Source organism: Pleuronectes platessa, chromosome 14, assembly GCF_947347685.1.
Source record: "Pleuronectes platessa chromosome 14, fPlePla1.1, whole genome shotgun sequence".
Classification (NCBI taxonomy): Eukaryota; Metazoa; Chordata; class Actinopteri; order Pleuronectiformes; family Pleuronectidae; genus Pleuronectes; species Pleuronectes platessa.
In genome coordinates, this window is record NC_070639.1 from 7,651,091 (window position 1) to 7,678,449 (window position 27,359).

The 27,359-nt window shown below is 42.3% G+C and overlaps 2 protein-coding genes across 7 annotated transcripts in view; one reads left to right on the forward strand and one right to left on the reverse strand.

Annotated features, from left to right (window-relative positions):
- Positions 1-1,499: 1,499 nt before the first annotated feature.
- On the forward strand, positions 1,500-6,956 carry klf5b (Kruppel-like factor 5b). Of its 2 annotated transcripts, none has more exons than XM_053439343.1 (4): positions 1,500-1,835; positions 2,654-3,581; positions 3,672-3,731; positions 4,342-6,956. In XM_053439343.1, exons 1-4 carry the CDS (start codon positions 1,656-1,658, stop codon positions 4,518-4,520), a joined length of 1,347 nt encoding a protein of 448 aa, XP_053295318.1. In that variant the 5' UTR covers positions 1,500-1,655; the 3' UTR covers positions 4,521-6,956. The 2 variants fall into 2 exon arrangements, with proteins under 2 accessions (XP_053295318.1, XP_053295319.1); XM_053439344.1 differs by having other exon boundaries at positions 1,773-1,893.
- A 4,359-nt stretch (positions 6,957-11,315) lies between these two features.
- klf12b (Kruppel-like factor 12b) overlaps positions 11,316-27,359 on the reverse strand; it is a 39,932-nt gene continuing 23,888 nt past the window's right edge. For all 5 annotated transcript variants that reach the window (XM_053439345.1, XM_053439347.1, XM_053439349.1 and 2 more), the window contains 3 exons: positions 23,110-23,245; positions 15,736-15,893; positions 11,316-13,733 (listed from right to left, as the gene is read on the reverse strand). In XM_053439345.1, coding sequence (XP_053295320.1) covers positions 13,552-13,733; positions 15,736-15,893; positions 23,110-23,245 — 476 coding nt within the window. In that variant the 3' untranslated portion in view covers positions 11,316-13,551. The remainder of the gene's footprint in view (positions 13,734-15,735; positions 15,894-23,109; positions 23,246-27,359) is intronic.

Genomic DNA, 27,359 nt, shown 5'->3' on the forward strand with positions numbered 1-27,359 from the left:
AAACACTTTGCATAAGATCCTCTATCGTTCCACAGCTGAGTATCAATGACTCATTGTTCCTGTACGAACCTGCAAATGAAGAGCCTGTGATGAAAAGGAATTTTAATAATGGTAAAATGTTACTTTATACATTTATCCACATGTTTTTCTGTATCTTTGGCTTTCACACCTGACCCCATCTAACCTGTGATACATTCCCATTGAAAACCTGTTCAGTCAAGCCTTCGTGTGGGTGCAGTTACAACATTAATGAGAGGACAAAAACTGCCTGAAGAAAAAACATAAGATGGGAGGGGCAGTAAATGTCACACTTAAAGAAATATCCTTACACAAACACTGATATTTTTTTTTGCTCACGGTGAAACGTTGCTAAGCGTCTACATCCGTGCCAGTGGTGTGTCATACCTGTGTTTCCAGTTCCAGCATGTTGCACTGGTATTATCACTGAGTCTTTACCCACACGAGTGTGGTGAGAAGAAATCCAAACTCCTGACAAGTGGATTCTGATTTGTTAAACTGAGGCATAAAGCGGCTGTCACAGTGATCTCAGGAGGGCTGAAGGTTGAATTACTGATTATTTTCATTGCGGCTCAAAGTACCAGGAGTATACCTGAGGATATAAAGAATAAACAAGGGCAGATGAAAACATCATGTGTCAGAGTTCCTGCAATGTCCCAGCACAAGGTGCAAAATGAACCCAGAATGAAAGCAGCCTTTGCAGTTTATTGTAAGTTAAAGATGCTGCAGGCGGGTCCAGGACAGATTATTATTACTGAATCTAAGTATCTATGATCTCCAATGCATAACAGTGAAATGCTGCAGCTATTTTGATAGGAAGCATCTACTGCCTGTCTGTGTGAGGGCTTCACTGCTGGCTCAGGAATGTTGGCATCAAGTATGCAGTCCTGACAGACAGCTGCACTGCAGTGGCGTTTTTAACATGCCACACCAGGACCACGAGTGTACCGCAGGCTCCGGGAAAACCACACACTGCATCTAAAGCATGATCGGGACAACTTGGGGCGAGGAGGGTTTCTGCCGTGGTGGCAGTTGGGACGTGGAATTCATTTAATCTCACAGGTCCGGGGATGGATCTCTGCATGTGACATTTGTAGGTGGAACAAAATGTATAAAACTGCATTAATTTAAAGTTGTATCTTTATTTATCTTTGGCCTCAAGGAAGATGAGGTCATGTGGAGATAAACGAAGTCACAGGGCCAGTTCAACATGACCCTGAGGAATACTGCACTGACTCACTTTGTTTTGACTGTGTTACTAAACCCGGCACACACAAACCGGACAGCTTCCTCATCCCCACTTTGCCTCTTCGTGCCCCACAGTGCTCAGTGTTCTTTCTGTGTTCCTCCTCAGCCCTGTCGCCCCATCAACACAGCCGCGGCATTCATTGCACTAGGTGTATCCCGATCGTCCTGTTTATTTTGTACATGTTCAGCCCCGCCCTGCAGACGCGCTGACACCACGCAGTTGCGTAATTTGACAAGCCAGCGCAAAACAGGGAGAATGAGCGCTTGACAGCCGCCGCTCTGCTGGTGCAGATTGTAAACTACAAAATAATAATAGCAACAACACATATGCGTGATTTACTCCCGGGAGATTTCGGATAGTTAGACCGGTTGCCTTTTTTTTGCTTTTAATGGCCGCTGCCGTGAGGAATAATGTTTGGGTCGCTCCGGGGCAGGACGCGCAGTTTCTCCACAGGAGCGCCACCGCCGCGCCACCGACTGACGGTGCGAGGGGTGAGGATCATGGACAAGTGCCGTGCAACACGAGGGATGCCATCCCGGGAACTTCGTGCTTCCATGATTACAACGTGGTAAGAAGCGACCGCGTTTATTTGCTCCTTCTTTCTGCATCAGCCTCGGAGCATCACGGTGCGTAAATCCCTGCTGGGTTGATTTTCTTTGGCGTATTTAAAAAAGCTGATGAAAGCAAAACAGTCTGTTCTCATTTCCAGCCCGATACTGAGGGGTAAAGGCCCGGCGTGTGTTTAGTCGTCTTGATATGTTTGCATCCCCCCTCGTGCATCTGAGGTTCAGAGGGTTTATCTGTGTGGAGCCACTGATGCTGCTGACATTCACTGACGAGGCTGGATCGACAGCGGGACACGGCTGGGATGTGAAACGCTGCACCCGCTCCACAAAACTTGTGAGGGAAAGCGATGCATGGCGCTGCGGAGCCACTGGCTCCTTCTAATTTCAGCCGTGCACGAGCAGACAGCTCGGGCTGCGTGGTGCGTTTCAGAAAGGGCGTCTGCTGCTGGTAGAGGGGGGGGGGGTTATTGGTTGGTGGCTTCTTTGATGTGGCACGTGCAGGCCCCAAAATCCATCCACCAATATAACCACGGTAGCTGGGGTTTGTGTTTTTCAAGGTCTCCTGATTCTAGGTTGCTGAAGGGATTCCACCCAAGGATAAACAACCTGGAATTATCATGATTTTTTATTTACAAGGAGAAGTCAAACGACCTGTGAGATGTTCAGTGTTCATAACAAATTTCGATGCTCACAAATCCAAGACTTCAAGCTACCTTGTATCAAGGGAAAATGTGTAGTTTAAAGAATCCATAACAGCCTGAATCAATTTGGATACTTGCACAACTAACCTGATCATTTTCCTTCTCTTTCCTTTTTTCAGGCTAAGTCAGAGATGGACAGCTACCTGTCTCCGCATCCGCACGACATAGTCACCTCCAAAATGTTGTGTAGGGACGGCTCTCTGATGCTGGAGCAGCCTTTCCCAGAGGACTTTGCGTCGCCTTACAGTGTCAACATGAGCCTGCTCCTCCCTGACGTCACGTACCTGCACCCTGGTCTCTGCAGGACCGTGAGGCAGATCAAAACAGAGCCGTCCCACTCCCTGATGCACCCCCCCTGCCAGGGCCACGGGGTGCCGCCACCGGCTCTCCCGGGTGCTCTCAGCGCAGCCGACACGGCAAGCGGTAACTTTTTCATCAAACAGGAAGTGCCCGATTTCCAGGATGTTCCCCTGTTTCAGCTCTTGAACTCTGACCTGGAACAGCTCATTCATGGGTCTCAGCTGAACTCCATCCCCATGGCACCGCTGAGTCTTCCAAATGGGAACGTTCATGTAGGCCCAGTGCCGCATTCTGCAAAGCCCACAGGGAATCCCCAGAGAGAGTGTTTCCAATTCAATCGGCATTCAGGCCATCAGCAGACACCGACCTATTTGCCCCCTTCTCCGCCAAACTCTGAGCCCCCAAGTCCGGACAGGGGGAAGGAGCTCCTCCACAATCTGTCCCCACCTCCCTCCTATGAAGCCAGCATCGCCTCTAAGTTAACATTTCAGACCCACAATCCCGTCGATCCAAGACAGACTTCCAGTGTCGCTCCAATCCAAGGTCCACACCAAAATACCAGTGTCCGATCAGTCCAAAGTCCAGGTGTTGGTCCACTCCAGCGTTCCAGCCTGACACCAGTTCACAGGGCACCAGGTCTGGGCCCTCTGTCCCCGGTGTTGGGGACAGAGTCAGCTTCACTTAGATTCAACCGAAGGAATAATCCTGATCTGGAGAGACGGCGGATTCACCACTGTGACGTCCCAGGTGAGACCTCGGTTTGCTTAGAGCATTACAACTGAAATGTTCTAAAGTAAAAAAAAACATCTCAAATTACTTTCTCTTTGTCCTTCTTAGGATGTAAGAAGGTGTACACCAAGTCCTCTCATCTAAAGGCCCATCTACGGACCCACACAGGTACGTGTTTTGTGTTGCATTCTTATTTTTAGGGTGAAAGTGTGGATGTTGCCAGGCAGAAGAGTGTACTTGGCATGTAGATGCATTCTGTCTGCTGACAGACCTGGCCCACATCTCCCTGCTGTCAAATCACATAAACCCTGCAGCTCTCGTAAAGGGGACAGGCAGACAGACAGGACACACAGTGATTTATGGCTCACGGCATCGTATTCGTTTTTTCATCCTGAAAACTCCTTCATTAGTCTTTTGGATCTGAAGGAAGCATTCCGTACTTTTAAATGATGTTTATTAGAGCCAGACCGATACATGAGCCTTTCACAGACATATTGTTATAAGTGTTTGTCTGCTGATATGAAACAACTTATGTTACAGAATAAACCCTGCAGAAAAGATATGTATTTATCTATATTTTTTATATTTGATTGCACTTGCGTTTTCTTTTATTTCTAGCGACAGAAATCCTGATTGATTCTTAGGATATACAGTATATTGGCTGATATATTCGTATCAGAAATGTTTCCTCCCTAATATTGGTATACAAAATAATGTCTCTGTATTAACGACACTTAATGTGTTGACTGTTGTTTCTTTTATTTTTTTTCCCCTGAAGGAGAGAAGCCTTACCAGTGCTCCTGGGAGGGATGTGAGTGGCGCTTCGCTCGTTCCGATGAGCTGACTCGCCATTTCAGGAAACACACCGGTGCAAAGCCTTTCCAGTGTGGAGTGTGCAACCGCTGCTTCTCCCGCTCCGACCACCTGGCACTACACATGAAAAGACACCAGCGCTAGAAACACCCTCCTGCAAATCCAGTCAATCGGGACAAACATGGACAAAGAACTGACACATTTTAAACAGTGGATTATTCCACTCACCTCCCAGTGGAGATATTCTTAGCAGTGCTGGCCCACACCTAATTGTTTCTTTTATTGTAAAGAGAATTTAATATTATCGTTGCCTTATTTTATTTCCATGTATGCATCCCAATATTGGGGGATATGTCAGTTAAAACCTTATAGCAATGAAATAGCAATTAATCTTCCTAAGCATTGATTTTCATTCGATTTTGGTTTCACTTCAATGTAACTTTACAGCCAAGGAAGTTCAATCCTTCATTTTCAGGGTTTACGGGGTCTAGATCATATCTATAATGTATTATATGGGCATTTATTTAAATAACTTAAACTAGCAAACTGCCACACTGTAAGTATTGAGGTCGATCAAGTATTGTTATGAACTGGAAGGTCAAAGACTGGGTTTGTTTAGTCCAGGAAGGTAGAAAAGTTTGTGTTTCATATAAAAAGTTGTAACAAAGCAGGTTGTAGATTTCAGAAAGGACACAGCAGGAAGTTGAGAGAGTGAATTTGGGATGAGTCGTGGTGAAGGACGTGCCGAGTGCAGTGCATGGAGCGCCATCACTGCCCGTTATTGGACACGTTGTCACAGAGAATAAATTAACTCCAAGCTAAACAGATAAAGACAAGAATGACACTCAGTAGAGCGTGCCCCCCCCCCCCCCCGCCAAGGCCCCACCGTCCTCCGTAAGTTCTGCACCAGAGCCGTCGTGTTCGTGTGGTCATAGTTGGAAAACTATTGAAGATACATATAAACTGTTAATTCCCTACTGAATCCACAGTAAGTAATCTACACATTAATGGTAGTGACCCACTCGTCACCATATTTGCACCAAATTTTCTTAGTGATCCTTGAATTGTTCACTGCAACATTGGTAAAAATGTCAAAATTCCCGGATGAGCCTCTTTGTCTAGATCCGCTCCAAATTCTACAGAGTTCTTTCTCAGGCCAAGTGGCTATTCAGTCAATTTTGTGTAATCGAACCAATAAACATATAAAGAAATGGACAGGGGTGAAAACATAACCTCCATGCTGGACGTAATGAACGGTTTATCTGAAATGAAAGAAAGATGATGGTTGTGAGATGTCACATTCTGTTGGACGGCTTTGTAAAGGTTCGATATCTACACTGAAAAAAGAAAAAGCATTAAAAAATTCACACGAATGAAATAAGTTTTTACAAATTCAAAATAGCAATTGTGTTGATATATCCTGTTGAACAAACTTAATTCATTTGTGCCTTATCAACTGAAGTAACCCTTGGAGTTGGTGCAACAATGTTTTCTTGTTTCAGTGTGTGCCCTGGTGACATAATATACACTTGGTTAAATGTTAAATTAAAAATGTCAGGACTTTAATGATCAGAGATATTATTTGATTATACTGAAAAGGTTTAATTTATTTTAAACTGCTTGTTTTCCCCCACGTTACTCAAGAGCCGCGCAGCAATATGTCCTCTTAGCGTCGGAGGAGGGCTCGGAGAACTGCTCACACATAGTTTACAAGGGTTTGGAGTACATGACATTTAAGCAGCAGGTCAGAGTTATTTTTTCTCCGCTGGAAGTCGTCGTGACAAGTGGTCGTCCGCTCATCTTCATTTTGTTGTGGTTGCAAATCGTGCGTCCCAACAAACGATATTTTGTTCTGCTTGTAACAGGATTACAACATCCTATCACTGATGATTTGTCTTCCCGAGTGGTTTCAAAGTGGTGTCTTTGAGTTGGAGCTTTCGTATTTTTTTCAGACTGAGCACCTGCCAGTCTGAACATCTGTGAAAGCTTTGGATCTCTTTGACGACTGTCCATGTTTTCAAACACCTTTTGAAAGTGCCTTTAACTGCTTCTTTCCCTTCTTCTCGTTTTTGGATGAATGATAAACAGAGCGGCCCCGTGGGGACAAGTCTATAAGTTGGCTGCCCCTCTGTATCTCCAAGAGACATCAATTCCTACTTATGACCAAATTTATTCATAATTTGAGTCGGATTGAACAAAATTTAGACGTTTCTTTAGTTTGTATATTTTGTCTGACGATCCAATGATTGTTTTATAAAGATTTGAAACTTTTTTTTTTAATTTGTTTTTTTTCATATTATTGCTTGGCAAAGTCTAAGAAGGATCCAATTACAGGATATTGTCAAAGTCTACTCTGTCATGAGTTTCTCCAGCCAAGGTAGCAGCTCAGTGGAGTATCTGCCAGTAAATTATTGCAATACTTTTAGATATATATACACACATACAAGTATTTTGACATTGTTGACACATGAAAGTTTTATGAGACTTTGTGTCATATAAAATGAAAATGGATACGAAATTGGTCAAATGTGCTTTGAAGCCACGTGACTCTCATAATGCAAATAAAAGTTTTGTGATGAATTTTCTTACTATGTTGAATATTTGTAATGTCTGACTTTTGCATTATTACTAGAGCTGTGAAAAATAACGCGTTAACGCGTTATGATTAAATTACAGGATTAATTCGTTTTTTTTTTTTAACGCATTTAACGCATGCGCAGAAGGACCTTCCAATTCCGCCGCCTCTGCACTAGTTGCCGCTCTAATGCAGTCAGACGGCAGCTGCCATTCAAACAAACAAACAACATGGATAATTCTGATGAACCTGAGGACCTTCTGGACGGGAAGATCGTGTTCCAAAAAAACAAAGATCGAACATTCAGTAAAACCAAGGTGATATGCACACTCTGCGAGAAGACGTTATCGTTTCGACGTAGCAATACCCGCCTAACCACCGCAACGCGAAGCATGTGTTGGTAGGCGAGGGGCGTTCAAGTGGAATACGCCAAACCAGACTCACTCGCAGGACACATTGTGCAAAAGAAGCGGTCAGCTTTACTGTCAGAGAATTTGAACAAGTTAGTTTGCCTCACCAACTGGCTAAAGACCGAGTAGCTAAGAGGGCCTTTAGAGGCATTAGATTGTATCATGGTGTGGTTAATGGTTGTGTGACAAAAAATATAAAAAATGTCAACCATCCTATGGCTAAGAAGCTCAAATAATTTCTGTTTGATTTTTAAAAAAAAAGTTTTATTCAACCACACAATGGCTAAGGAGCCCGAATATTGTTTAGGATGAAGATTATATTAATGTTCCATATGGAAAACCAATGATAACTGCTGAAGAACTGCTGAGTTGCAGCACAAAAGAAAAGTTAAATGTCATAAATCTTGTTTTCACAAAAATATTCCGAGAAAATCGGTAATGTGATTAATCATGATTAATCCATAGAAACCTGTGATTAATTTGATTAAAAATTGTAATCATTTCACAGCCCTAATTATTACACAAATGTTTCTTTTAAAAGTCCCTCCGTTATCCTTGTTTGTGTCCAGTTTAAAATTCCTCATATTTCCCAACACGTATTCAGTTCTTAGATTTTAGATGTCTACAGTATAGTTTTGCATTGGTTCTTTAGTTTTAAAGTGTTTCTTTAGCACAGTACAGGGATATCACACTTTCACACCTTTATATACACATACACATGAATCATTGAACCTAGTTGGTGTTGATGTAAAGTTCAGACATTATACATGGTTATGTCAGTTTGTTGCTCTATAAAAATCACATTTTGTGTAGAAAATATCATGAATATATTCATTGATTATTTGCTATTAATAGTAAAGATGTAGACAGTTTAAAATCATCTGAAATTATAGTGATTTGCGGCACAGTTAAAAAAAAGTTTTCAATTGATTAGTTATAAATGGGAGTAAAACAAGGCTCATACCCACTTGTAAAGAGGGAAGAATTGAACTGATATCAATGTGAAACATAAAAATGTGGTTTTGCATTCAAAACTCTATCAAATCTTTATTTTCCTTCACTGACAGAACAGTATTAGATCATGTTTACTTTGTTGTTCTCTGTCAAACATTGACGTGTGATTTGGCCTCAGTGTTCTTGTAATTGTTCGGCAACACACCCTCGCTGCGGTTGTACTAACAATCCTCAGTGTTCACGACCAGATTACTCCTTCATCTTTGTAATTGTTGGAAAGTGTCCTCGACATGAGTCACAGCAAAGAGAAGTCATAACCCAGCAGAGGTGCTGTCTGAGCCTGTCCTGAGTGCGGAGGGAGTTCCCTGGGCCGATTGTTTCTTTATCACTCGTATTATTTGCTCTCAGCCTCTTTTCACTGTGCTTTACACTCACACTATATGGGCTGTAGTGATAAATCACTCGAGTGATATAAGCTGCACACCAGGATGCTCAGTGCAGGGGGAATTGGAACCTTGTTATTGTAATCATTGGAATCCTTTACTGGCAGACACACACAGTCCTCCAGCTCCATTTATAATAGAGCTTTGTACAGGATGTACAGGGCGTTTGCTTTTTAAAGTGCAACCTGTTCTCAGGAAACTATTCACAACCTGCAACGTTACAACATGCATTTTACTACTGCAAGATAAAAGCTGTTGTGCATCATGCTTTTCATTGATGTTCAAACCTGTGTGAGGGAGGTGTTTCCAGGTACCATTTCTAAAGGAGCATGTACGTCTGTGGTGGCACCAAATTCTTTCCTCTTCCTGTAGGGTGGGGATCTTCGGACAAGTGTCTCTACTGTATATCAGCTATCATTTAAAATGTCTTCCCTAATACCGAGATCAGGTTTCTGAATGCCAGCGAAAGTGAGCACAGTGCTCAGATGTCTAAGTGTCCCAGAGACCACATACCGTCCACCTCAGTCACAGATAGCAACTAGCTCCATAACCAGTGTACATACAAAATGCAACTTTATTAACCTTCATGCCTCCATTCATATTAATATACATGTATATTTTTGAACTTATTTTAATTTCACAGCTCCATCCATATGAAAAATACAGAGATAAAGGCAAAAAACACTGACTGGATACTTAAACAACTCTTAGAGAAAAAGAAAAGCGTAACAGAAAGAAAAAAAAATTAAGGACACCTGTTCTTGAAGTTTTTGAAAAATATCAGGATTAAAAAAAATTCTTTTACAGATGTGGAATTCCTTGAGCAAGATCTCCCTTTTAGAAGCGATGCTGAGCAATATCACAATTAATTTTTTTTTCCTATACGCCAAGGATGAAAAGATCTGAATATATATACACTACACTCACTTTACATAAATACAGGAACAACGATTACTGTACGTAATATCAGCAAACTCGAAACATAGGCATTGGCTTCACTACTTAAATTTTTTTCAAAACCAGGAAACTCAAAAGCAGTTGTTACACAGAAAGTAAAGTAGATATTGAACTGATAGAAAGCGTAAGATCAGTATTCATAAACAAAGGCATCACTTTACAGCCAGAATCCCAGCCACAGGTTTTTTTTCTTTTCCTCCTATGAGTCAAACTCCTCATTATCTTTCAATGGAATCGCTTTGTTGAATTAATGTGCTGAAGCTGAAACACCGAGAGGCCTTTGTAACTCGGTTGTGTTCCCCGCAGAGGAAGTGACTTATTGCAAGCAGAGTGATAATGCGTGCTATAAACAGCCCGTGAAAAGCGTGTTGTGGGAGAACGCTGCATTTGACACAACGGCATAAGGCTCAGTGCGAAAAAAGGAAAAGTTCAAACGTTAGAGGTCCGACTTGCATAATGTTGTCTGTGCTTTTTTTGTTTTACTTATCCCCGAAAAAAGAAAAAAAACGATTTCTCATTTGAAATTTATTAATTTGAGCAATCGAAACCCTGCACAGAGCAGTGGGTGTTACACGTTTGTGATATGAGGCACTATTCATTATTATTGCATAACTTTGACCCTGGTTACCGTTGCAAAATTATGCTTCAAAATGAGGAAAGAGACGCTCGACGGGAAATACAATTCACCCTGTCCTGTGGAGACACCAAGTCTAATTGAATTTGTTTGAAAAACTGGTGTATTAAGGCATGCAACGTCATATACTGTGTAGGAGAGTACATGTGTTGTTGATATGTGCTTGATCAATATATCTGTTTTTTTTTGTCCGGGTGTAGCAAAATAACAACAGAGGGAATCGAGTACCTTAATACGGTCAATGTATATAAATAATTTGTTGATTATAGCAAACACTGGTTCAGCCTTGGGAATAAAAATGATTTGATCGTGAACTTGTTTAACCACAAACCCCCCCCCCCCCCCCCCACCCCCACCCCCCCAAAAAAAACAAAAAAAAGGAAAACCGTTACATAACATCACATATGATAATTTACATGATGAATACCATTAGCCCCATTTCACTGTATACCAAATTAGATAAATTACAGCCTCTGAAAAAAGACTTTACATGTATAAATGTATTTCCTGCATCTACTAATCAAAAGCCCTATGTTTCCAATGTACATACAGGATGTAGAACTTTGCAATAAGTTTTCTCTTCACTATCACATATATTACAACATTTCAAAAAGATCCTTTTTACAGAAGAAACAGAAAGTTATATGCAATGATGAAGTGCCCCATCAGTTATAAAAATGATCTTATACATTATATGGATGATATATAATAATAATAATACCATGATGATTATTTGTTTTTTAAATCAACATCTGAAATAAAATAATTTGAAAATAGTATGAAACAAACAAGGTGCTGATATGCTTTTGCCAAAATGTTAATACAACCGGGCTTCATGACGTTGTGCACAAACACTATGCATAAATAAAGATGACATACATTTCTCCATTACATCAAGGTGGGGGTGTCACATACGTTGGGTGCATGTGTGGAAATAACCTCCTGGATTTGGCTACTTTGCCTGTGTGTGTGTGTGTGTGTGTGTGTGTGTGTGTGTGTGTGTGTGTGTGTGTGTGTGTGTGTGTGTGTGTGTGTGTGTGTGTGTGTGTGTGTGTGTGTGTGTTTGTGTGTGTGTGTGTGTGTCTGTGTAGATGCACTAGAGTGTGAGTCTGTGTGTAAGGTTTTCAAGGTGCAATATCAAAAAGGTTACCATTTTCTTTGACTGGCTTCGGTCCAATAGATACATTTAGCAGCACTATCCAATAATATGAGCTGGTCTGATAGTCTGCGTTTATGTGTGCAGCTCCTCCTCAGCTTAAGAGCTTTGGAAACACCTGCAAAACTGCCGGCTATTATGAATATGAAAATATTCATTCAAATTACATTTCCTGATCGAGGTGAGGTGACGTTCTAAGAGATAAATCTGCCAGTAAACGCAGTAAAACAAAAAAAGCCTTGATGCTCATGCACAATGTTTGTATGTATGCAAATGTGTATGTATTGTTTATGTGTGTGTATGGGATTTCTTTCAGAATTGTAAATAACCAAATCTCAGGTAAATTAGACAATAATCTTGACATATATCTGGTCTGAGGTGATGACATTTCAAGTTTGTTTGAGACAAACAAAGTAAAAACAACATGATTAATAGTGACCCTCTGACTGACACACGTCGGATTCAGAGTCCTGTGCTGGAGCTACAAACCGATAACAGAGGTGGGGGGGTTGGGGGGGGGGGTGGCATGGTACGGAATGAGGAGCTGGCCCGGCGAGAGAAACTTCTCCTCAGGATATTGACATCATCAGCAAACAGAGCAAAGAGGAGGCGGCCGTCCCTTCCCGTCACTTTGTTCAGAGTGTATTGCTCTTCTGGGTTTGTACGTCAGGTACCACGCTATCCCTGTAACACTGCAGCCGGTGTCAACGTCAGCTTATGGTCAAGTGCTGCTGTGCAAACAAAAAATGGAAAAAATAAAAATAAGAAGATGAACCCCACCGCCACAGATTCCTTCCACTGTGGAACCCAGCTGAGGAGACAGAGCTGAAACAGAACAACACGATTGATGGGGACAGGATTGAACGCGTGAGTCTTGTAAGGTGCCTCTGTCATTTGTTTTTTCACATACTGAAAATCTCCTCTGATTGTTTCAAAGTTCACTGTACATGAGGGGTTGTTTTTTTCTTCTTCCGAGTCAAACACAAGCAATAAGCAGGCATTTAGGGAAAAAAAGGAAAAAAGATTCAATATAACGAAACGTTGAAAGTATATTCAACCTTTAAGATTGCACTTTACTGATTGCTAATCACAGCACAAAATCAAACCAAAGATTTCAAAGAGGCTCGATGTAAACAGGAGAGCACTGATGTCTTGGTAGGAAACGTTGTGCTTCTCTGCTGGTGCCATGGAGTGCGTGTCCATTTTTTGAATCGTTCATAATAAACGGATGACTCTCTGAAACAGTGGAGGTGTTGGTGAGGTTTGATCCGTCCAGGCTGGGATGGTGTGGACTGTTGGCTGGATGGGGGGAAGGTGAAAGTCCTGCCCTCTTTTTAGCATTTCTAGGGGAACCACACAGCAGACAATCCGTGGTTACGTGGCGCCCCCTGCTGCTCATCGGTCAGACTGCGGAGGGAAGCAATACTGCCCTTAACTCCAACAAGGTCTCTGCGATCCCGTCCAGGCCTGTGACTCTAAAAAATCCATTCCATTCAATGGGGTCTTTCACATTATGAAATGCTGGAAAAAGCAGCAACTGGAACAATATAGTGAAAAGAAAGAAAGCACAAAAAAAAAGAAAAAAAAAGACGGTTGCGATTGCATTATATATAATTTTTTTTGTCCAAATGAGGAGTTTGTTTTCAATAATCAAAGTGAAACATTTATGAACAGTGCTGTAAAAGACAGTTCCCTATTAGACTCCGATAAAAGCTCCTGCCGTCTGCTCCTTCCAACCCCAAGAGGATCCAGAAGTGACCCTGTATTGTGCTCCGCGAGCTCCGTGCACCTCGACGTCTTCTCGCCTTCTGACGGATGAGAGTGTGTGTGTGTGCGTTTGTGTATGTTTATGTATGTGTGTGTGTTTGTGTAGGTGTGTGTGTATGTGTGTGTGCATCCAGGCCAGCTGAAAAACATTCATAGGGAGATCCCGCTCCCCCGGCTGCCTGTGTGTGGTTGGGTGATTGTGTGCGCATGTTTGTGTTTGTTCAATTGATCTCTCCCTCTCTTTCTCGCTCTCTATCTCTTGATCTCTCTCCGTCTGATTCAAACCAGCATATGTCTCCGTCGGTGCAGAGCCAAGTGGTCAGATCTGGAGAAGCTGCGGTCACAGTCTCCGCACTTGAAGGGTTTGACCCCCGTGTGTTTTCTGTAATGCCTCGTCAGCTCATCGGAGCGGGCGAACTTCCACGTGCAGCCGTCCCAGGTGCATTTGTATGGCTTTTCCCCTGGAGCGGAAGAGAGAGAGACAGAGAGAGAGAGACAAACTCAGTGTATGTTGAATAGCTTGTGGGTCACATGTTGGCACTGACGCTCTGTGGAGGAGGATGCATCCCCAAAAAGTTACGTTTGCTCTATTTGGTTCAAGTCTATAGTAGCATCTGTAATTTCGGCTTACCTCGGCCAGGGAGGTTCTGTTCTCAACCCTGGCAAGGTGGTTTGAATGTTTGTTTTTAAACCAACATTAGAACAACAACAAAACTGATTGGACTCAGAATTTGCTCTCACATTCTTTGACATTGCGAGATGATGCGTTTTCTAAATTTTCCCAGTTCTCCCGGGAAATAAGTCATGTAACCTGATGAAACAAATCAGGAACTAGAACGGAAAGGATATCTATGATTGTGTGAAACATATTGCAACTTGATGGAATTTAAAGGGACTAATGGGCTGTAGTATTTCAAAAAGCCTTGATACAATATAATTAAATGTTAATAAAACAACCATAAAGCAAGTCAGTCCCTTTCTTTTCTGACCATGAAACCCCAGTCCAAATTAGTTTGATGATTCCCTGACTTTTAATAAGGAGAATGTTTCCTCTTTCATTCCCACTCCTCACCCTGAACATCTATTCTTGCTCTATGTGAGTGAGCAGGTACGATTTCCTGTGAGAAGTGTGGAACTGACTGAAGAGTTATTCTGAACTGTAGTCAGTTTAAAAGAATCAGAAGCCATTAAAACAAACAGGGTTTATCTCTGATATTCAGTGAGGAAACTTAAAACATCCAGAATTCTCATCAGTTTGTTTGCTTTTGTTGCTTTTCTGGTTTGGGAAGCAGAGGATCATGGGTAATATCCTCAATTCATTTGTCTTTCAGTTCAATGAGTAGGAGAACAAAGTCATGGCTTTTTTTCTTCACTATTTGAAAACCACTCCATTGCTCGGACTAGGAGCCCAACAACAGAATCATACTCAATCTGTGACTGCAGAGGGTGCTGTTGCTCAGTAAAAGGTACTTTAAGGTCAAACATGACTAATGCTACAAACTCTGATTCCTCTGTGCTGTTAGCTGCCACCTTAAATGTCAGCTGTGTACTGTATAGTTTCATAATGGGGTGTGGTAAACATGCACCTTTTGTTTAAAGCAGACAATGAACTACCAGGAAAACCCTTGAGGCAGCTATTAAAACACTTTCAGTCTATTATGACTGATTATACAAAACCATAAATGAAACTATTAAAGTATAATCATATGTTAAGTCTTAAGACATCAGGATTGTAGCATTCAGGAACTCTAATGAGGCATTATGTAGTTAAATTCATTAAGTTATAGACAAGAACAGAACATAATGCATCACGGATACAGACGTCAAGGACAAAAAGTCAGCCCTCCCTGTTTGAATCCCCATTAACAATCATGATTCTAGTTAGTGATGGGTGTTTCCTTTATCACTTAATACAAGTGGAATCATTTTTAGTTTAGTTAAAGATTAAAATGTTCTGCTTTGCATGTCTGACTTGGAGCAGGTGTTAAAAGTCTCGTCAGCTCTAATGATTGATTTCTAATGATCATGGTCTGAGTTTTGAGAGCTGTCTCAAGGAGAGCTTCCTCGGAACCTTTGGATCTGTTTTGGTTTAGGGCCTATGAGACTAGTGTCAGAGGACTTTGTGTCCACGTGTGAGAGTGTGTCTTCATATAACCTCATATCATATGTTACATTTACAGTAGGTTCAATCTCATGTGGAAAGAAAAGAGTGCTTGCCTTTGTCTGAGTCTCCATTTGGGATTGACCTTTAGTCCACTGTAATCCAGATTAAACTCAGTGTACAAATTCTTCAGAACAACTTTGATGTTGAAGTGGTGTTATAGGTGGCACCAGTAGACCATTACCTGGGTTATATGTGATGGCACTTGTCATTGTGGACTAAGAATGGGATTTCTAAGCATTTAGATGACTGTAAATTAATAAAATCACAGCACTTTAACTCACTCCCTCCGTCTTACTGACCTGTATGCGTCCTTCTGTGTGCTTTTAGATGGGAGCTTTTGGTGTACACCTTATTGCAGCCCTCGAAGTCACATCTGTGGATTCTCCTCTTTTTGGAATCCGGAGACTCTGACCTCCTGGGACGACGTATGCTCTCAATACTGAACGGGGAAATGGAACTGCAACAGGAAGAGGAGAAGAAGAAATCAACATTATTAAAGAGCTATTAGAAGAAGACATTGTCTTTTCCCCACAATGATGTCTTCAAGTTTCAGCAGTATGTCATTTTTTTCCACACAGGACAAGTAGCAGAATAAGCCCTACTCGATAAAACTGTGATTTTCAGTGTAGTGTTGAAGGACACACTGCAAATCACAAAGGAAATTGAAGAACCGCAAAAACATAATTTTATCATGTCGTTGTGAAGTTTGGTTTACAGTGACATTTTTTCAGAAAAAATTCAGGGCTGCACTTCCTGATTCATTTGTGAGACATATTAAAAGGGAATATGCAACAAAAAAACAAACAATGAATGCAACAAAATAAAATAAAGAGAAACCTTCAAAGACAATAATGCTACGTATTGTCATGCTATCAACTATTACAATTTTTATGTCATGTTTTCATTGTTGTTTCTTGAAAGGTGGAAACCAATTAAATATTGGTGCGGATATTTGGGACGGGTGAAGGGATTAGTTTGACCACTTTCTTTAACATTGTGAGATGGGGGGGTGTTTTTTCTGTTCATTTTCAATGATTTCTCAAAGAGTAATTCATGGATATTAATTAAAATAATCAGGCATATTTAGAGGACTGATATATGTGTGCAATTCGGTGCAGATTGATTGACTTTGAGGGGACTGTTGGAGGTATGTACTCTATTAAGGGACCATTCTAGTTTTAGGTCAGTGTGGATGTTGAAGAGTGTTCATGCACATGAGGAGTTTTGAACATTTTCAAAAATATTGTAGAATATCATCTCAAGAACTTCCTGCAAACAATATATAGATGACTTAATGTAAAAACACTGCATAGTAAACAATATAATATACTATAGCTTACAGTACTTGTACGACATTATCTTTACCAGTAGGGGGCACTGTAATACCGCTGTAGCCTGAGGGGGCTAGCGGATGAGGTAAGTCCGCTGGTATTTCATCAATCAAAAGGTGGAAACTGTTTATTTCCCAGTGTTTTAAAGTGAGGCTAATATCTCCTGAGCCTATTTCTACCATCAATACATTTTGCCATGACATTTCCTCTCCAATAGCCAAAATCAATACCTCAGCTGATTATATGATTTGTCACCGCAATCACTGAAGCCCCTGTAGCCAGGTTGTGTGTGTGTGTGTGTGTGTGTGTGTGTGTGTGTGTGTCTAGTCAGTGTACTCTATATAGATTATTTACAAAGAAGTATCATATGAAATCTTTGGTAACTCTAAATGTAAACGTATCCCTATATGAATAAGACAGTGTGTACAAACACACAATTAAATCAAGGAGGTAACAAAGAGGAGGTAGGATGGTCTCACCAGTTGAATTCGAGCCATGAAACCTTTCACACAGTAATAAACACATGACTGCTACACACACACACACACACACACACACACACACACACACACACACACACACACACACACACACACACACACACACACACACACACACACACACACACACACACACACACACACACACACACACACACAAACACACACACAAACACACACAGAAAACTGTCAAGAAAGATACAGTAGAGAAGGAAAACAAGAACATCTCTGTTTACGAGCAGGGAGGAGTAATATCTGTGGGATACGGATAACAGGGCGAACCCGGCACAAACAGTTTCCTCAGCTCAGAGTGTTCGTTGTGAATATTGTGAAAAAGGTTAGAAGGTAAACCGGCCAACGGAGAAGGAGGAAGAGAGCGAGTGAGCATCAGACAGGCCGTCAGAGTCTGTGTCTCCTCCACAGAGGCCACTTCCTGTCTCTCTGTCTGTCTGTCTGTCAAACGCAGACCCAGATATTCAACCGTGCAATCAACACACACACAAACACACATACGCAGGCTACAAAAACTCTCAGAATTAGAGGAAAACACATATACATACAGATCACCTGTTGCTCTTGGCTCACGGCCAATGTGAAGCTGTACAGGAAATGATCACACGGGTCAGACACGAACTGAACTCTAACTCCCCTCTAGCTGTCTCTGCTGCGAGTCTCCACACTCAGAAAAATATCACACTGCAATGTGATGACAAAACCGCACATTAAGACAAAGAGGCGCCTTCATAAAAGCTGATTGATTGATGGGACGACTGGGTCATCTGCTAATGCGACAGAAAAATCGCAGACAACCATCTGAGGCAGCATGGGCCTCCGTGTGTGTGTGTGTGTGTGTTTGTGTATGCGTGCGTGCATGCGTGTGTGTGTGTGTGTGTGTGTGTGCGTGTGAGGCTGCAGGATTAACAGTGGAAACACTCGGAGCTCAGCCACTGAGCAGAAGAGGCGGATGTTTACGTTCTGACTTCATCTCTGAAGTGACTCCGTGATTATGAAATAATTTAAGGAGGTCGGAGAACAATGGCTTCTAAAAGAAAGTAGAGAAAGTATAAACAACAACTCATTACGCATATAAATTATGTCATTCAGTGCCACTGCTTTTCATTCTGGTGATAGATCTGTTTAAGAGCAGCAGACAGAGTCCTGCTTTAGTCTGTTTTTTGGGGTATGGATGATTCTGTGATATTATGTAGTTCTTATTACAATGACATATGTTCACGTCTTTGTTCGCGTCATTGGCATCAGAGACCAGATATTTATAGTCTTAATTTCTGGATAGTTGGAGGAAGTGGAGATGTGTTCTCCAAGGAAGGCTGAAGAATTTTAAGTTATTCAGTGATGGAAAATCTATTCCAGATTGTTGTTAATTAATTGCTAGAGTCATTCAACAAAGAAAAAAGAAATCCAAACGTTTTCTGGTTTCAGCTTCAACAAAGTAAAAAAAACAACAGTTTTATAATTTACAGCAAACCAAAAATAAATAAATACTTTGTAAAACTGCAATGAACATTTTTCACTATTTACTGTCTTATTAAATCTGAATGATTGATCAGTTAAATGTATTACTTGTGGCTTTAAATGACAGAATAATAAACAAATGAATAAAAGGCATCTATGATGACTATCTGAAGCGGTTTCATGTGTGGAAGGATAATCATGTTTCTATGTGGTTTGAAAATATTTCACTCGTCTTGTTTTTTTGTCTAGCCCCAGTGATACTATCAGCTGTATCAGCAGGTTTACAGCATGTGAAACTAAACAGGGAAACATGACTACCCTTGTTCAACAGATGCCCTTAAACCAGCAATTTCCAACTCCAGAGTGACTGATGAGGCAAAAACTATAATTAGTTATTATATTATAAACTTAAAATTAAAAAGTTTTATTTAAAGATTGTTCTTCACTTGATCAAATAACGCAACGCAATATGTGGCAAAGTCAGCAGAATACAAAGCTGTGACTCGGGTGCATTTCTTGGCAACAACAACATCTTTAGGTCTCCCACCCCGTATGTATCGTAGCTGTTGCGTTAGAATCAATTAGTTGTAATTTCTCATGTGAGCCCAGAGGCCCATTCACACTGCCATGAACCTTGTGTCAGCGCAGCACCTTGGCTGTGGGAGTGTGTGTCTGCTTGTGTCTCCAGAAGCAGCACAGAGAGAAACAGAAAGTACAGCTGAGAACGAATTCAAACAGAGCTTTGTTGTGGTTCCTTTTCCCCTGTCCTCTTCATCTGCTGCTCTGCATATGACAGAGGGACACAGAATGTGTGTTTGTGTGTCACCTGGAACGGGGGGGGGGTTTCCCGCAACACAAACAAGCTGCATGTTATTCTTACTTCTCATAGGAAACAGGGTCATGACAACAGTTTCGACTCAGCAACAGCTCGACACGGTTCTTAAACAGACCAAATGGTGGAATTATCGAGAAAGCAGGAAGGGACGTGTGTGTGTGTGTGTGTGTGTGACTGTGTGTGTGTGACTGTGTGTGAGTGTGTGTGCCTGCGCTGGAAGACTGCCCACTGGGCATTCCTGTACCTGTCCAAGGATACGAGCCCTCACCTCACCCCGTGTCAACCCTCCCTCCACCTGCTCTGCTTCGTTGGCCACAGGTCCTTGGGGACCAGCTAGACTTGGATAGACACAACCCTTCCAACACAAGCCCCTGCCCCCAACACACACACACATATACACATATACACATATACACATACACACACACACACACCTTCTTTCCCTCTCCCATCTCTCTGTAACTGTCTCTCTTTCACTAGTGCTCTCCCACAATAGCCTATCCACTGGTCCCCAGGGAAACGCATGAATATGGAGGAGGCTGCCCAAGAAGCACATGACACACACACTCTCACTCTCTCTCATTTATTTATATATGGATACCTGGATTGGAGGCTGCAGGCACTCCTATCCTCCGCCCTTACACTTCTCCTCCCTGACGCTCTGTGGATGACTGCTCATGTAAATATGGACACTAAATTACATAAAGCGGTACACTCTCAGTGTACATGTGCAAATGAAATGGAAAAAAGAAATATATCAGCACAACGGAGCGAAATCTCTCAAAAAAAGTGCTGCTCGCTTCTGTTGCGCTGCAGATGTCCACAGAGCGCATGTGTTGTGTCAATACAGAGTGCACGTTCTCCCATCGTGTAACTCAAGGAGACTACAGACTTCTTTGTTTTTCACGGACAAACATCCAAGTCTGTGTTCCTGTTGACAATGGCTGACCTCCTTCTGGAACCAGCTGTTCTGCCCCCTGTGCAGGAACACGTGCATTGATACAGTACAAATACACACACGTCGCAGGACTTATACACTTAAAAAAGACGTGAACACAGAGTTTCTGACACGCACAGTCACAAACACAGCACGCACACAGGAGTGCACAGTTTTCCACACAGCACAGTCTGCACTTTGCACACAGAGAAGCGAGTGTGTGGGCAGGCCCTGGCAGGGCATTGCTAAGCCTGGCTGGTGATTTATCTCCATAGTGAAAGCTTGGGCAGTGAAAGGTTGGGTCCTGCCAACCTCTGTTCTCCTCTGACCACCCGGTGCCCACGTGTGGCACTCAGGGGCACGCCTGTCCCTTTCAATAACCTGCACTGAAACCCGAGTCCTGCAGTGAGTGTCTCTGAGTGTGTGTGTGTGCTTGTGCATGTGTGCATGTGTTAGTCTTCCTTGAAACATGGCAACCTGTGTGTTCCACCGGGCAGCCACAGCCACAACACAGTTTTTTAACGGGTTGCACAAAAAGTTTCATCACTGTCGATGCTCACACAGCCGGCAGTGCACGGGCAAAGAATGCAAAAAGGCCCTTCACACAATGTCAAAGCTGGAGTGTTACCACCAAAACACAGCCAGTCGGGGTTGGCCTACTATTCAGCATAGCCTCGTTAATGTTGCTGCATCATTAGCAGGATTCTCACAGAGTCCTGGAATACTTTCCCTACAGTAAGCCTGAATAAAAGTCCCTGTGGGTATTAAAGTGAGTCTGGCCAGGCTACTAGTTCTGACTGCTCCGGGTTTATGTGTGGCAGGGGAGGAGGGCAGGGCCGAGCCAAATGTCTCTCTGCATCTGATTTCCTGCTTTCGGATCAGAACCCGGTGAGCTGTCATTCATCGGAGAGGGAAGCCTTTTCATTCAACCCAGATGGACAAGCACTGCAGGAGCTGTGATAGTCTGTAGGCCGAAACACGGCAGAAAGTATGTCTGAGCCATATGCAGTGGTACAAATGCACAGCCACCCACGCACACACATTGAAAAGAGGAAGAGCAGAGAGAAAATCGCACAGAAAGTCAGAGAATTCTGTGTTAGAGAAGTTTCAGAAAATGCTCTTATCCAGGGTGTCAGGGAGAGCACGTTAAACACTGGTACTCAAAACCCTGTGCATTTTCTTTTTCTTTATAGGCAGGATTACGCAAAAACCACTAAATAAATTTTCATCAAACTTTGGAGAAGGATGGGACACAGGTCAAGAAGGCAAACATTAAAATTTGGTTTGGATTCAGATATTTTCTTATCACTTTCACCAATTCCCCAGGGAATAATGTCTGCATCTGGCATTTGGTGCAGCTCGCCTGTAGGCAATGGTCGAGGTTTACTCTCTACTCAATGCTGTTCTATTTTTTTAAGAATTAAATTAACCAGTGAGAGCAAACAGTTTACACATTCTCAAAGGGTCAAGTCCTCTTTAAATTAAATTTTGTTAAATGTGGACGTGAGCATGAATGGGTGTTTGTGTCTGTATGTCGGGCCCAGTCGCTGGTGACCTGTCCAGAGTGTAGCTTCCATTTAGTCAGTGGTGGAGGAAACACTCAAACATGTTACTGGTGTAAAAGTATAAATAAATAGACAAACATGTGCTAAAGTAAAAAGTACCAAAAGTAACTGATTACTTGCTTTCAAATACACTTAAAGTATTCAAATTTAAAGAACTTTCTCGAGTGTAGACTATTCTAGTATATCATTTTGGCGAAGTCTCGGTATCCATTTTCTTATTTTTTTAACAGAAGCAAATGTCTCTTAACCAGTGAACCTTTGTTATCGTTGAAGGAGGCGGGGTCTTATGTTACAAGTCAGCTCTGATTGGATCAGTGAACCGATTATCCTATAATTAAAACACTGATTACTTTTCAATATATAAAAAGAGTGAACATGTAGCGCAATACTTGAAAAAAAAAATAGTGGAATACAAAAGTGCAAATATTGGCTGATATACAGTATGTGGAGTTACAATGAAAATAACCTGAAAATAAATCTACTTAAGTTAAATACAGATACTTAAGGAATATATTTGAATGCAGTTAGTGTTAATGTTCTTTGTTACATCCGTTCAGGGCCTCTTGCACAATGTCAGCCAGGATCAGTTCAACTCAACCCTCCAAATGAACGGATGTATTAAACTGATTGAGCTGTTATTATGTGCAGTGACATTTTACGTTCTTTCCTGTTTATTCTGTTTGCTTGGTGAGAAACTGCACGGTGCTGTGAGGCATTTATTTGAACAGACGACTACATTGTAATGTAACAGTGTGAGATTCAGGTGAGTAATGATGTGAATGCTACGAACACTGTAACTGTGGAGCTAATTGAAAATTCCCTATCAGCAGATTCAACAGCTGCCAACAGTGGAGAGTGAAAGCATCAAAGCCTTCCTGACAACGTTGCTGTCACAAGACTGAACAGAAATAACAGCTTAAGACCAACACCTGTGTATTTGATTTCAGCTTTTAGGGTCGGTAGAGGAGGAAAAGTCTCCACCCTACACACACACAGAGACACACACACACACGTATAGATCATGATACTCACTCTTGTACAGCGCGGGCTATAGACAGCGCAGTGGAGCCGGTCTCATTAACACTGTCCAAGGTCACGTTTGGCAGGTCGTCGTCATCGCTGTCACTTTTGATCTGCCTTGGCGATAGGCCATTGGGGTCTGTGTATGCTGTGAGGACGGGACACAGACACAGGAGTCAGACACATGATACTGGAGCCGGCCCTGGAAACTTATAAGGCATATCACATTGTGGGTGCTGGAAAGTGTTTCTAATCGTTATGTGGGAATCGCCTTCATACAGTTTAATGTTGTCATTTCATAAATCCCTCTTTACAAGGAATTATCCTTCAGACTTTAGAACTGTCATTATGTCATACTGTCATCTATATCTATATATAGATATAGATGTGTGTGTGTGTGTGTGTGTGTGTGTGTGTGTGTGTGTGTGTGTGTGTGTGTGTGTGTGTGTGTGTGTGTGTGTGTGTGTGTGTTTGTGTGTGTGTGCATTAGTGCTGGTATTTCCAGTCGGTAGCTAAGGAAAGAACAACCACTCATGAAACTGTAGCCAGTAGTTACACATAGACAGAAGAGTGTGTATACATGCGTACACACACACACATACACACACAGCCTTCAACTTTAGAGATTAGGAGCTGGGTGGAGAAGCATTTGGGCGTCTTTGTTGTGTGTGGGAACATTTGTGCATTTTGTTATTTTGTGTGTATGTGTGTGTGTGTGTGTGTGTGTGCTTGTGCGTGCTTGCGTGCGTGCGTGTATCATGCCCAGCGAGACTACAGAATATGTCCAAGTTAAAAGAACATGTGCATGAGAGCGAGTCTTTTCTCTCTGCTCTCTGTTCTCCGACATGAGAAACTGTTTGCCATTATCATATTCATGATAATGGCAAACCTTTACATAAAAGGCCCGGAGAGAAGACAAGAGTCTAATTTCATCCATTCACTGCTGTGGTCCTTTTTCTTAGCGGACAGCGATAATTAGCGAGCAAACTCTGCTGAACATTTGACTGTCCATCTGCATGCTATTCAAACCATGACCCCCCCTCAGCCCATGAGCACAGGAGTATCTGTCTCTCAGGGCAACATGACAAAGTTACATCCATTCCGAAAGTTGTGACAGCTCGTGGGTTATATTGCCGGAGCCTGCAGCCGTTCTGTCCGCCCTGTCTCCATGGACACAGGCTGAGTACATCCTCAAAACCTCAAGAGATCACTGTCCAAAAAAGTAAAGACCTGCCGCTGACTGCCTGCCAGGGATATGTTCCTGGAAATCTGCAGTACAGGATTAATTCACTAACTGATGTAATAAGAATTCCTCTGAAACAACATTATGATTAATCTGCCAAACAGTAACAATATGATGAAGATTTTCTAGTATCTTTGTGAAGATGAAAGCATTGCGAACACTGAATATATTAAGGTATAGAGTATTTTCCACTGAGACCCCATTCTCCTGTAATCCTGGTGCATTTAGAAGCTATCAGGACCTCACCTCCTTTGCCCTCTCAGCCGAGTGAGTGTGACCATAATGGCACATAATAAAGGTCTCGAGTTAGCAGCAGACATGGTGTTATTACTCGGGGGGGGGGGGGGGGGGGGGGGTGGGCGCACATAGGAAGTGCTGCGACGCCGTTGGAGCTTTTGCCTTTAAAGATTTCTAACTGTTGATGCAGAGTGCGTTATGCAGAGTGGTCACCAGCTCGCCTACCCCACGGAAAACCTGCAATTAGTTAGAAATGCATTGTGTGTTGCAAAAGGGGTATTTTGAGCGAGGGACACAATGGAGGAGTGGTGGAGAGGTGGGCAGAGCACCGGATTTCTTTCTTTCTCTCCTGTTGTTTCCAGTCAAGCCCTGTTTCCATGGCAACCTCCTGCCGGAGACAGGGAGACAGCAGTGAAAGGAAGCGTACCCGCCCTCTTTTAAAAGAGGATGGCCAACCTGTGTGTGTGTGTGTGCGCGCGTATGTATGTGTGTGCACGTGGGAGAGTGGATGAGTGTATGTGTGTAAGTGTTGTACATAGTGTATCTATGTTGAGAGCTTCAATAATCACATTAAACTTGACATGAGCAGAGCAGGCTTCAACTTATTTGTCCAGCTATCAACCAACAGTGACATCTGACGGCACCAGATAAATAAGGACCACAGCTGCGCAGTACAATTTGATATACTGTATAATGACATCAAATGCCAGTTACCAGTATTAAGCAGAAACTACTGACTGGGTTACCCTGAAACTTGGTTTAAGGATGCAGTATGGGCCAGGAAAGAATTCATAACATTTTGACTCATCAGGGAGCAGAGATACTATTTTTTGTAAACTTTCTTTTTCATTGCAAGAAAGGGCGGTTTTTGACATTTTCATTTATGAGTGTGTGCAAATTGTCAAAATCCAAATAAAAATCGGGATCTATTGAAATTAAATGTGGTTTCATAAGGGGAATTCTGGGCCCTGGCCTAAGTATGCGCCCTCTGGGTGCCATTGGAGTTCGTAATGTTGTGTTTTCGAATATCTCTGACACGAACAAAAGAAAACGAGTTGTACTTGAGAGTCGTTCATTTAATGTTGTGCCTAAATTGCACTGCCTACTATATGATGCCATTTTTACTGAAAAGACCTCTTACTTATCTGCTGGGCCTGGACATCCAAGGGGGAGACTAGATTGTGATTGGCCATTGAGCCAATCAATCAGGCAATCCACCTCCTTCAAAGAACCATTATTCCCCATCACAATTCCTTGTTATTTTTGTGCCACAAATCATGAGTGCAATACTTTCAATTGTTTGGATGATGTTTGTTCACATGATGCTGGCAGGATATGTCCATTAAGGGCACGGAAGCAAACATGAAGGAGAATGAATAAAACAAAACAGGATAATCCAGTAGAAGGCTCCCCTATAAGTCTGACATAGACCAGAAAACTGTGCATATTTAGCAGACTGGTCCCCACAACAGACTTAAGCTCCTCAGGATGAGAGCCAAAACAAAACAAAACCCAAACTCAAACTTTAAAAGAAGCTTTTGCCTGCAGCACACCACATGGCAAAAAAATCAACAAGGTGGAAGGAGGTAACAGCTGGCATTGGAACTTACGTCTACAAAGAAGTGTCTGCAATTTACAGGTACGAGTCGTTTTTTGTCGTTATCTTGATTTGACGTTTGGGTCATATCCCAACAGAAGTGTAATATGAGGTCTTGTGACCATACATCACTTTAAATTAGATTTTGACTGTTTAAGGTTTTATGTAAACATTCTCATCCAGTCATATTGAGTTCACGTGGCTAAAAGTTCCCTTTGTTTACCGGTTGCTGTCTCATTAAACCACTGTATCCACCACACCCAATGCTCTACTGTTCATTCACCCAATTTCCTTTCAGCTTGGTAACTTCAGAGCTGAGCAGAGCTAAAGCTGGACCATGGACGTGTGTGCATGTGTTTGCGTAAGTGCCACCCATCTTCAATATCCATCCACACCCTCTTATGCAACTCTTCTTTTTCCTGTTCTTACTTCTTTCCTCCGCTCTCCTTGGGAGCAGACATCTAACATTTAAAACGCCCCATCTCCGAGGACCACCCCACCCTGCCAGCCGAGTGTCTGTCCGAGCACACGCTCTAATTACACATCTCTGTTTGTTTGCTTGTATGTACAGTCGACACATGGGTGTGACTTATAGTCTGAGTGTGTCTGCGAAGGGAGTGACAAAAAAGCAAACTCTTTTATAACCAACAGTCGCTCTGTGTACTGCTCAGAGAAACACCTACCGTCAGAATACTCGTCGTGGTTGGCAGTGAAACCACACCCAGAGAGGAAAACCAATAACACTGTCTAGGTTGGGCCAGAGAGGACTAATACTCAAACTGCCCCATATGTTTGCGTCTCTTTAAAGGGAAAGGCAACAACTGGTGCGGCCCTGCCTACCTGCACCAGAGGCTATTTATGACAGCCAAGCGAAATCTCTCTCGGTAAAAGATATAAGAACCTTTCAAGCTGCAAACCTCGTCTTCTCTCTGAAGGGGGAACATAACCACCTGACGGGCTGTCTCTAAAAGCATATAAACACACACAGTGAGCCTTCACAGCACTGTGTCTGCAAGTGCTTTGACTAAAGACAGCTCAGGACATCTGCCAGACAAAATACACAACTAAACACAGCTTGTCACGGGCATAACTCCTGCTGCATCCGACCGGTATTTCATCTCTCCGACCCAATGTTAGCCAGGATCTGTCTCCAAAATTGCCAAACACAGATATGGACTCAACTTA

Coding starts and splice junctions, on each gene's coding strand:
- klf5b (XM_053439343.1), top strand. CDS start 1,656: ATGGCCGCTGCCGTGAGGAATAATGTTTGGGTCGCTCCGGGGCAGGAC. Junction 1,836..2,653: donor GCTTCCATGATTACAACGTG/GTAAGAAGCGAC, acceptor TCCTTTTTTCAG/GCTAAGTCAGAGATGGACAG. Junction 3,582..3,671: donor TCACCACTGTGACGTCCCAG/GTGAGACCTCGG, acceptor TGTCCTTCTTAG/GATGTAAGAAGGTGTACACC.